Source organism: Salvia miltiorrhiza, chromosome 1 (assembly GCF_028751815.1).
Source record: "Salvia miltiorrhiza cultivar Shanhuang (shh) chromosome 1, IMPLAD_Smil_shh, whole genome shotgun sequence".
NCBI classification, from domain to species: domain Eukaryota; kingdom Viridiplantae; phylum Streptophyta; class Magnoliopsida; order Lamiales; family Lamiaceae; genus Salvia; species Salvia miltiorrhiza.
Window position 1 is genome coordinate 5,574,798 of NC_080387.1, and position 11,694 is coordinate 5,586,491.

General features: G+C 37.9%; 1 protein-coding gene across 10 annotated transcripts; it reads right to left on the reverse strand.

The window, feature by feature from the left end:
- Positions 1 to 1,585: 1,585 nt before the first annotated feature.
- On the reverse strand, positions 1,586 to 6,981 carry LOC131015966 (uncharacterized). Of its 10 annotated transcripts, none has more exons than XM_057944560.1 (11): positions 6,457 to 6,981; positions 6,273 to 6,375; positions 6,097 to 6,136; positions 5,755 to 5,867; positions 5,396 to 5,459; positions 5,170 to 5,303; positions 2,890 to 3,347; positions 2,762 to 2,796; positions 2,557 to 2,683; positions 2,381 to 2,492; positions 1,586 to 2,288 (listed from the first exon to the last, which is right to left on the reverse strand). In XM_057944560.1, the coding sequence occupies exons 1-7, from the start codon at positions 6,492 to 6,494 to the stop codon at positions 3,339 to 3,341; spliced, it is 501 nt and encodes a 166-aa protein (XP_057800543.1). In that variant the 5' UTR covers positions 6,495 to 6,981; the 3' UTR covers positions 1,586 to 2,288; positions 2,381 to 2,492; positions 2,557 to 2,683; positions 2,762 to 2,796; positions 2,890 to 3,338. The 10 variants fall into 10 exon arrangements, with proteins under 10 accessions (XP_057800543.1, XP_057800485.1, XP_057800477.1 ...); XM_057944502.1 differs by lacking the exon at positions 2,762 to 2,796 and having other exon boundaries at positions 1,586 to 1,872; positions 1,976 to 2,288; positions 2,557 to 2,632; positions 2,890 to 3,444; XM_057944494.1 differs by lacking the exon at positions 2,762 to 2,796 and having other exon boundaries at positions 1,586 to 1,872; positions 1,976 to 2,288; positions 2,890 to 3,444.
- Positions 6,982 to 11,694: the final 4,713 nt, after the last annotated feature.

Here is an 11,694-nt window from a genome sequence, read left to right on the forward strand (position 1 = left end):
GGGTAGTAAGTCGTGGCTGGGCTGCTCGGCAATGTTTTGGTCCGCACACGGCAGCACCGAGGCGGGCAATGAATAAATTGATTATCTATAATTTAAACTAGAGCGAATATGGAAATTAAATAAAAACTGCATTCAAAAAGTAAATCCCAGAATTGTCATGATAATGGAAACTTACAGTACTGAAGATCTCTGAAATAAATCTTGAACTAATACGATTAATCCAGGCTATAGAATTGAAATGAAAGCAGTAAACTATCTTAGACGATGAATTGAAATGAAAGCAAAGTAAAACCCTAACTAAGACTGCTTTGAGAGGGCGGAAGATGTCACAGCCCAAAACCATTTACTTCATTTGCAAATTTTATTTGGAAATTATTATATTTTTTGAGTTATTAATATATATATCTATGAGTCGAGTTGTGATGAATGATCTAGTCGCGCCCCTATTTAGATAAATGACTTTAAATTTTAGATTATACTCTTAGCAATAGAAATTTATTTTATACTCACATGCATTAATTTAAAATTTAGCCATGAATAAATATTCGCATAATATTCTTTAATTTGGGCCTAAATAATTTAAATTCAAATGTTGAACCTATTATAGTTAGTAATAATTTTCTTTCATGGGCCAAATTCTTTTGAAATGATTCTAAAACAATTATTCAAATTTCAACATTAATGATTTCAAGGATTTGGATACCTTTTGTATTGTAAATTTCCAATTCCTATTTTATTTATTTACATTTGTTTAAAGTAGTCTCCGAGCCATCAATTATAACATCCATATTTTCCTTCTTATCAGTATACTATAACCGCCATACTTTTTCTTATTTATCCACAAATATATTCAGCAATATGCTCATATATATATATATATGGTAAAATTTTGAAGTAGCCAAAATGAAGCATAAAACACAATTTACGGCCACACATTGAAAAAACACAAATTTTAGCCATTTTTATTGATTTGGACGTTTTAACCCTTAATGAAAAGAATGCTAATCACTAATCACTGACAGAAGATTAATATGAATCACAATTCTTCAAAAATATTGGAAAGTATAATAGAAGGCCATATATTTTGTTAATGCTCATTGGAACATGTTCTCTACAGCTCCTGCGGCCTCAGTCACCAAAACAAGTAAAAGGAGTAAATACCAGAATAAAGACAAGCAGCATTTTCAAATAAAAATGCAACTCCAAAAAATGGAAAGCCTTTTTAGGTCAGTATTAGTGAGGAGAACATATGTAGTAGTTAACAATGCCATACAAGTATCAGAAAGGTGAGGCCAGCAAATTGATAAACAAATTGACATTCCTAGGAGTGATAGAGGCCATTAAATTTTGGCAGGGAACTATGGTAAAGTAATTGGCAAATGTGCTTGCATCCACATAAATCCTAATATAAGTTTGGGTGTCAAGCCTTCCAAGTTGATATAAATCAAGACCCCGGAAAATCTCTCTATGTTCGTGAGGTGTGATGAACCTGATATCTACCTACGAATACTAACAGCGGGCAGAGAGAGAGAGATAATTTCAAGAAAATCAACAGAATAATATAAATATTTACAGAACCAAGCAGTGAAAGAACAAAAATATAGATGGCTTTACCAAATTGAAATTAACTTGTCATATCAAGAATTAGAGCTACGTTTTAGAGTGCAACATCGTATATAGTTCTGTGCACAGATACTAAAAGTTAAAAGAAAATGAAGAATCATAAATTGGATAGAAGTGCCCAGAAATTACATTTATTAAATTGTTCAAAGTGCCAATGACATCTTACTCAATTTCTATCCGGCTATCATCAGAAAATAGAGGTGAAAGTTCCATTGGATCACCAGGACTGATATTAAACTACATCAAGCACTGCAGGAATGATCACATGCTACTCAGACAGAATACTAGATAGTCTATCATCTTCTGCAGATAATTATAAGGTACTTAAACACAAGCATGCACAAAAATTTACCTTGATGAGATCTAAAGTCTGACCAGCAGTTTCTCGCTGGGAAGCCACCCACGGATCAACCATGGACGCCCAAATCCATCAGCAATCTGCATCCTCCTCCTTCCATATCCTCCGCCTCCGCCCCTTCTGTTCTCCCAACAAGCGTCTGCCTCATTTCCACCCGCCCGCTTTTCACCCGTCAATATGCACCGTCAATGCTGACAAGGCGGCGCCGCCTCCTTCGCCTTCTCCAAATGAAACCGCCATTTCTTCCCGTCTGTCCTCTTGCACCACCCGGGCTTCGGATCTCCTTTTCTGCTGTATCTAATACCGCCTGAAACAATTTCTGAGTTCAGTTAATAATATGCAGAGACTGGATGTGGAATGGTATGGGAGAATGAAAAATATTTATATATGTGCATTTACAGGGGAAAGAGAAGATGAGGCGGCACAGGAACACAGGAAATCATGCATGTGCATATCATAGCTTGTCTCTCCAGTTCTTTCTATTGTGCACCTGTGAATGCAACTTCTCCACCTGAATCATCCATCTTTCTAAATCAAGACAAAATAATACTAAAAAATAAATCATGATCGTTTACCTCCTACATAAACTGTAATTGTGAAGTCCATTTTTCAGCAGAATCAAATTCCTTGCTTTTATTTCCAGTGATGAATCTTCTTATCACCAGAAAAGTATTAAAAAAAAAAGGCATCTAAACTCAGACACTGCAAAAAAAGATGTGTCATCGACAAGAAAAAGCAAGATAAAATTCCACAACCTCACTCAATAAGAATTCCTCTCACCTTAAACAATGTTTTTCCCATTTCATATTCAACCACTGTAAGAAACCATTGCCATGAAAAAGATGTGTCATCGACAAGAAAAAGCAAGATAAAATTCCACAACCTCACTCAATAAGAATTCCTCTCACCTTAAACAATGTTTTTCCCATTTCATATTCAACCACTGTAAGAAACCATTGCCATGAGTGGAAGCTTCCGGAATTCCCGACAGCCGGAAAGTTGGCCGTCCGGACAGGAGTAGTGGATTTATCTTCCTGTTAATCGATCCGGCTTGCTTTGTTCCTTCAATCTTCAAAAAACACCCACGGCTCAACCATGGACGCCCCAAATCCATCAGCAATCTACATCCTCCTCTCATATCCTCCGTCTCCGACCCTTCTGTTCCCCCAACAAGCGTCTGCCTCATTTCCCACCCGCCCGCTTTTCACTCGTCAATATGCACCGTCAATTCGCCTTCTCCAAATGAAATCCTCGGTGGCCAGCAAAAAAGAGGGGAAGGGAGAAGGCGGCCGAGAGGCGTCTCTCAAACCCTAGTGTCCCCCTTCCCTTTACTTCAGCCCAAGTGTCCACCCAACGGTCATAAGTTCTGCACTCTCAGTAGCCAAAAATTACTAACATTTAAATTTTCGGCCCAACAGCCCAAACTCGCATCTTAACTCAGCCCGTTTTTTCTCCTCTTCAGCCTATTTTAAATTTAAATTAAATAAGAACAAAATTCAAATTAAATAGACAACTAATAATAATAATAACAATAATAAATTACTTGTAAATTATTTACATAATTATTTAAAAAAATCTCTCTCCTCAATCTTCTTTTTGGAATAAATATATCTTTAAATTCTTTTTTTTTTTACTTTTTTTTGCCTTTTCATAATATTAATTTTTATTATTGCAAACTCTTCTTTACTTTCTTTTTTCAATATTCAGATCATATACAGTCAGTTAAAATTTAATTTTTATTACATTAATTAATAAATATGATAATTCAGTTGGTATAAATTTTATATAAATACATAAATATAAAAATATTTTCAGGGTGGAATTGCTAATTATTTTTTTACTTGTGAATAATTTTGTTTCAATTTATTATGTTTTTCTCTATAGTGTACAATTATTTTCTATTTTTGTGTTATTTTCTTCTCTTTATTTATTTAAATTAATAACTATGATAAAACTTATAAGTTAATAAGTTAATAAATATTATAAATAAATTATGACCATGTCAGTTTTAAAAATAAGAGTAGTGATTAATTACTTTAGTATTTATTTTTTCAAAATATGTTGAAAATCATGAAGATTATGTGTAAATTATTTACATAATTGTTCTTAAAAGTATTTTATTGCATATTATTATTTTTTGTTTTAATTTTAATATATTGCTGCAAAGAAAGAAAACATGGAGGCTCATTATGATACTTAAAGGAGAAAATAGAAAAATGGCAGAGAACATTGGCATCCCTTAAAACAAGTTCACTTTGTAAGATACATGTGGAAAAGGGCCTACTTCATTTCCTTATGTTTGCTTTGCTGTAAATAAAACGCGGACAAAGAGGACACAAATTCAGTCAAATAATATAAAATAATATTGTTTAATGTTTATTTGTTAATTTAATTTAGGAATAAAATAAGAAATGTAATGTAATTGCAAGTATATATATGAACTTCAATCAATAATATTGACATCAATTAATGGTTTAAAATAAAATAATAGTATTAGTCTTGGTTGAAATTATAAAAAAAGTGTAAAAAAAACATGGAGGCTCATTATAAACACAAACAACTTAGCTCATAAACAATGAGTCCTTGAAGTTAGATCTGAAAATTAAGGCCAAAATAACTCTCGGTCAAAGGAGATGGAGTGTATGGTAATAAGTTAGACCATATATTCACATAGACTGCTATTACCATAAACGCCCACTATGTGATCACTATCTGCTATTGCAACCGGTATGGCTGCTGCTTTGACAACTATGATGACAAAAATTGGGTAAAAAACCCTATCAAGCAATTGATAGTGTTCACTCTTAACATTGCCAATTATAAGGTTTAAGACCTAAAGCACAAATAATAATGAGGCTAAGACTCCATACATAGTAGTATTTGTATCCAAATCCAGCTACGACTTAAAATACCAATCATTAGCAATTGTAGCCATACCACCACAACATAATCTTCTAATACTTCTGAAACTCTTGATAAATGAAAATAAATGAATTCGTAATGAGATTTGTATCACCTTCAAAGTGTTGGTGCACAGACACATATTTAACTACTTCTCTCTCTCGAGAAAATAGTCTTTAGTTTCCATTATACCCAGCATCTAAACAGAATGGTAAATTCTTCAATCATGCAATTTGAGATTGAAAAACATCACAAAAATAATAGGAAAACATAAAAGAAAAGTGTACCTCCATTACAGCTTCAATCATAAACTTATTGTACCGCGAATATGTGATGAGATCCATCACGAGCTGATTAACATAATCCTTGTATGTCGGTTTCTCTTCCTTCAAAAGCTCAAAAACGGATAGTACCCTAAAAACTGAAAATAAGGATTACCAAAGAGAACAGCCAATTAAATTAAGGCCACGGAATTTCAGAAGGGGAAAAAAAAGGAAATATAACAAAACATACTATCGTGGATCCTTTCCCAGAGCTTGGAACGAGGCATGCGCTTACTCTTTTCCTCTTCGAACTCCTAGGTTATTGTATGGAAATTTATAAGCACTTTTCAATTCATAAGACAATATTTTATAACTCTAAGGGTGCGTTTGGTTCTAATACTTCTAAATAGAGGGATAATATAAGGTGGTATAAATTATCCCTTGGGCAAGGGATAAGAGGTTGTCCAGGATTTTATACCCGGATTATTTTATACATCAAACCAAACAAGATATAAGGATGTACAATAATATTATCCTTCCTTATCCCTCTTTATCCCTTGAACCAAACGCAGCCTAAATTGAATAAGACTCATAAATTCCACAATATACCTCCTTGGTTGGTAATTTGAATGAAGAAGCTATTTGTATACAATCCCTTGTATCAATTTTGGCTCTCATCATCAACACCCACTGACTAGTAGAATAGATCTCTTCATGATCCTCTACAAACAAAAGTTGGGATAAAGATGAGACATATGATTGATCATCAATAGTTCATAGTTAATAGTTATATATTTTTATTCGACTTTTTAAATCTATCAAACATACATAGCTTTTACAATTTTGCATCATGTTCATGTAATTGATTAATGGAACTGACTTCTTAATGAAGCAGTACCAAGTTTCTCTATATGTTATAACAACAAATAAGACATTAAGGGGCAGTAGTACCTTCTTCAGAAATATAATCCAAGGGGCCAGATAAACGTGACTGCAAAACAACAAAATGATCAAATTCAGCTGATAGAAGCGGTCAAAAAATATATCATCTCCTAACAATGACAATCAGTTTTCTGAATTAGGGCTCAGAGGCAAAAACAATAAGTTCGAGGATTATTGCACCCTACCTGTGCTCCTGCAAAATTTGTCGTATTTACACATCGAAGATTTTTTTGCATCATTGAGTATTTGTCTGGCGCGCCATTGTTCCTACGCTTTAGCTTTCTCTTTCTGCGATTAAATTTTTTTAAAAAAATAAAGCTCGTGAATTTGTTGATAAATGATTCACATATCTAATCCAGCTTCAAGTACCTGACAGGTGAAGAACGAATGAGATTGAAGTATCTCATCTCAACGCAGAAATTAGGGTTCGTCCGACAAGTTGTGTCGAAGAAGAAGAGAGCAAAGAGTTTGCTTTGAAAAAAAAAATACTATGATTGGTTTTAGCGGTTTCAATGCGGTCGGGTCGGGTTCGGGTTCGATGTCAATGCGCTCGTGCCACCGTTGCTCACCGGTGACGCCTCTGCCGCCTGGATTTGTGTTGCCGGCTGAGTTCGCGCCGCCGTCTAGTATCTTTTCCTCTTTCAGGTTCCATCAGAAAAGTGATGGTAGAACTTAGGAGGAGATGCAGACTGCATAAATGGAGGAAAGTTGGAGAAGGGTTGGGAAGCAGAGGCTGTAACAAGGGTGGAAGAGACCACCATCGAAAAGTTCATCTGGAAAAACATCTGTTGTAGATATGGGGTGCCCAGAGTTCTAATATCAGACAACGGAGCCCACTTCACTAGCCGAAAAATTGAAGATTTTTTTTCAAGAATGGACATCGAGCAAAGATTCGTCTCAGTGGCTCATCCACAAGCCAATGGTCAAGTAGAGCTGGCTAATCGCACCATCTGCGAAGGCATCAAGAAAATATTGGAAAGAAGCAGAGGACGATGGGCAGAAGAATTGGACACGGTTCTGTGGGCACTGCGCACCAGCCCAAAAATAGCTACAGGTGAAGCCCCGTTCACCTTGGTTCATGGCTCAAATGCGGTCATACCAGCAGAAGTAAGGCTAGAGTCACATCGAATTCGTACATATGATCCAGTGCAGAATGAGGAACTACGCAGACTCGAGCTGGACCTCACAGACTTAAAGAGAGAAGAAGCTCAAGTCAAGGCAGCCAAGTACAAGAGTATTATCAAAGCAGGATACGACAGGAAGATCAAGCGGCGCCGACTCCAGAAGGGCGACCTAGTACTCAAGCGCGCGGACACTCTAAAGGCCACTGGAAAATTTGAGGCTAATTGGGAGGGACCTTATATTATCACTGAAGTCTTAAGAGGCGGAGCGTATCACTTGTCCGATCAGGAGGGGAGATCTCTTACAAGGCCGTGGAATATCAACCATCTCAAGAAATTTTATGTATAAATCTCAGATATGTGCGGTCGTCGTGTAGACCAGATACTCTTTTTCCCCACAGGGGTTTTAATGAGGTCTGGGGCCATGGTCATCATCAATAAAGATCTATGGTTTTAGGGAGAACTTGCTTCTTATATCTTCCATTAGCATAATTTACAACACAGGTCACGAGGGCATTAATTGCACAAATTCAAGGCATAAATTGCACGACGAGGGCATCAATTGCACAAATTCAAGGCATAAATTGCACGATGAGGGCATTAATTGCACAAATTCAAGGCATAAACGACGAGGGCATTAATTGCACAAATTCAAGGCATAAATTGCACGACGAGGGCATCAATTGCACAAATTCAAGGCATAAATTGCACGACGAGGGCATCAATTGCACAAATTCAAAGCATAAATTGCACGACAAGGTCATCAATTGCACAAATTCAAGGCATAAATTGCACGACGAGGGCATTAATTGCACAAATTCAAGGCATAAATTGCACAACGAGGGCATTAATTGCACAAAATCAGATAAGAAGGAAAATATGGATGTTATAATTGATGGCTTGGAGACTACTTTAAACAAATGTAAATAAATAAAATAGGAATTGGAAATTTACAATACGAAAGGTATCCAAATCCTTGAAATCATTAATGTTGAAATTTAAAGTCATTTATCTAAATAGGGGCGCGACTAGATCATTCATCACAACTCGACTCATAGATATATATATTAATAACTCAAAAAATATAATAATTTCCAAATAAAATTTGCAAAGGAAGTAAATGGTTTTGGGCTGTGACATCTTCCGCCCTCTCAAAGCAGTCTTAGTTAGGGTTTTACTTTGCTTTCATTTCAATTCATCGTCTAAGATAGTTTACTTCTTTCATTTCAATTCTATAGCCTGGAGTAATCGTATTAGTTCAAGATTTATTTCAGAGATCTTCAGTACTGTAAGTTTCCATTATCATGACAATTCTGGGATTTACTTTTTGAATGCAGTTTTTATTTAATTTCCATATTCGCTCTAGTTTAAATTATAGATAATCAATTTATTCATTGCCCGCCTCGGTGCTGCCGTGTGCGGACCAAAACATTGCCGAGCAGCCCAGCCACGACTTACTACCCACGCCCATTCCTTCGCCAAACAATAACGAAGGGCACATCACCGATGATGGGATGGAACTTCAACGATCATACCGTGAAGTAATGATGAAGGATGTGGACGAAAATGGCCCAAATGAGGAGGATCCAATCACCGAAGTCGACGACCTCGAATGTCTTGACTCCCCTGATTTATGCTTAATTGTTCTAATTTTAGGGGTTTGCATGAGCTTTATTTTAAGATAATCTTCTGGAAATTGGTGCGGTTTATGGTGTATTTTATGTTTTGCAGGAGATTTAGGTTTTCGAGATGAAGAGTGCAAATTTTGGCGAGTTTGGGCTAAAAATTACGTTTTTGTGCATACTCTGGCACATCAGAGAAGCGAAGGCCCGCGCCAGAGCTAAAACCCAACGCGGAAGCCAGAGCAGTGGAACCAAGCTCTCCAGAGCAGAGAAGCGCTCCAGATCCAGAGAAGTCATTCGCCAGAGCAGCGAAATCACAAGTCAGAGGGGAGAAAAGTCATTGCAGCGAAGTCATCGCAGCGAAGTCAGAGCAGAGGAATCAATCGCCAGAGAAATGAATAGCCAGAGAAGTGAAAAGCCAGAGCAGCGAAATCAAGAAGCCAGAGGAACCGAGAGTCAGAGCAGACAAGTGCGCCAGAGCGGAAGCCGTTTCTCTGGCGAGAGCCGCGAATTCGGCCAGAATGGAGATGACTTGCAGCGCGCGTCACAGCTGGAAGTTGCCTTATCTTGCACGATTCTATTGCCTTTAGAATTCTACTTTGCATGGCAACTTCCATGGTGATCTAGAGGAATTTGAAGTCTATAAATAAGGCCATACTTTTCATTGTAAAATATCATCTTTTGCCCTAATCTCTAGTTTTCCGCCAAGTTAGCTAAAGCTTAGGAATTTTATTGCTTTCATAGTTCTAGTTTCGATTTCTGTTCTTAGTTAGTTTAAAATAGTTCTTTTAATTCATGTTTTATATTAGTTCCCGTTTAGAGTTGTAATTACGTGACAGATTACTTCTCGAGACGATTTACGGTATTTCTTTTATTAAGTTTATTTATTTGCTTTTACATGCGTTTCTTTAAATTCCGCTATTTCAATTCTGCTATTTAAATTATGCCATTTAGTTTATACGTTTTTATGATGCTTTCCTTTAAATTATGCAATTTAGTTTCTGCCTAGTTAGATTAGATTAGAAGTTTTAATTAAAGTTATTTAAATTCAATTTGCCTAGTTAAGTTTAAATTCATGTTAATTCACTTTCCATGTTTTAGTTTAATAATCCAACCTTTACAGCTTTCTTGTGACATAATTAAAAGCCCTTAAAGATCTTCCTTGAGAGACGACATTGGGTTAACTTATCACTGCTAGGATATCCTTGTTCTATTGCAAGTCAATCTATAGGTGTTTCTAGTTGAGTCATCCCCTACAAGGGTGGTGAGACGTATTGAGCTTGGCAACCTTGGTGAGCATGAAAAAGACTTCTATATTGGCCTCCATGATGAGTGGTTTGAATCCCCATGGGTAAGGAACTTGGGGAATTTCAACAACAAAGTTATCGTCAATCCTTCACTCCTCTCTCTTCCAAAATGCAAACCCATAATTGTTAATGATACTCTAATTTTGAATGATAAAGACTATATTGCCATAAAGCATGCTTGGGGTTTTTGTCTTCTTGGCTTTATTGCAGGAAAACTCCCCAAGAAAGAGAGAGTATCGGAGTTTGCCAAGACTTGGCCGGTAGGATGCAAGATCTCTTACCATGAGGAAAGATGGCTTGTCTTTGCCTTCGAATCCGCCGAGGACCGTGACATGATTTACCGTGGAGGCCATTATGCCATTGAGGGATCCAAACTGTCCTTGTGTCATCTTCCTCCGGATTTCACCTTTGATGTTTCGGCTATTAACAAGTACTCGGCGTGGGGATTCCTCCCTAACCTCCCACTCGAGCTTTGGAATGAGAGAGCTATTTCCAAGATTGCATCTCTCAATGGAACTCCTATATCCGTTGATGTCAAGACCTTCTACAAGAGTGACGTGACGGCGGCTAGATTCCAAATCCTTGTTGACGCCACAAAACCGCAAGCAAAGAAGAATGTTTTTCTCAAGTTGCCTAATGGGAAAACAATCAACCAAAGAATCATGTTCGACCATTTCCCTAAACTTTGCGCTTATTGCCACAAGCTTGGCCATCATGAGGGGGAATGCAAGAACATGGGTACCGTGGCTCAAAAGGAGGCAAAGAAAAAGAACAAGGGTGGCGAACCGACACATGGCAATGAAAACGATGGGTGGACCAAAGTAACCTATCGCAAGGGACGTAGTCGTACTCGTCGTGATGTTCGGAGTGCTCCTCCATCAAATAGGAAGAAGACTCCGGGTCACAAGAGCAAGCCCCCACCACCCCAACATCAAAAGGTGTATGTACCAATCAAGAAAACCCCTCATCCACCGAATACTCACATTAGGTTTCCTAGTCCAACGCCATCCTATGACGGGATGGTGAAAGATTGGGAAACTCGATTTGAGTGAAGATGTGCATCAAAGCCTACACCTTGAGGAAACGGAAGTGCAAAATCAAGAAGGAAGAACACTTGTGGGGGAAACCTCACCACTTGACGATTTGTGCTCACTGCCGCCCAGCCACTCACCATCCGCTGGACACCTTCACTCGGCAGTAAGCATAGCCTCGCCAGCGGCAGCATCCCAGCCCTCGCCTTCGGCAAAAAATTCCTCGCTGATTGCTCATGCACACTCGGCTGATCACTTGCGTGGGCCCTCGGCGAAGCAGTCCTCGCCGATAGGACACTCAAACTCTCCAGTCAGCACGCCCGTGTCGATAAGAGATGAGGTTTTTGCCTCGGATCGAATTGATACACCCGTCTCGGCGCCTAGCGCCTCGGCGGGGGGCATTTTGGCGTTTGCTTCGGCGCCTAGCGCCTCGGCAATCACCTCCGTGGCTGCTTTGAGTTTTGAGGATGCACAGCCACCATGTTCGTCGGTTGGACAGCTTGCTCCACGTCCAACAATTTTGGCT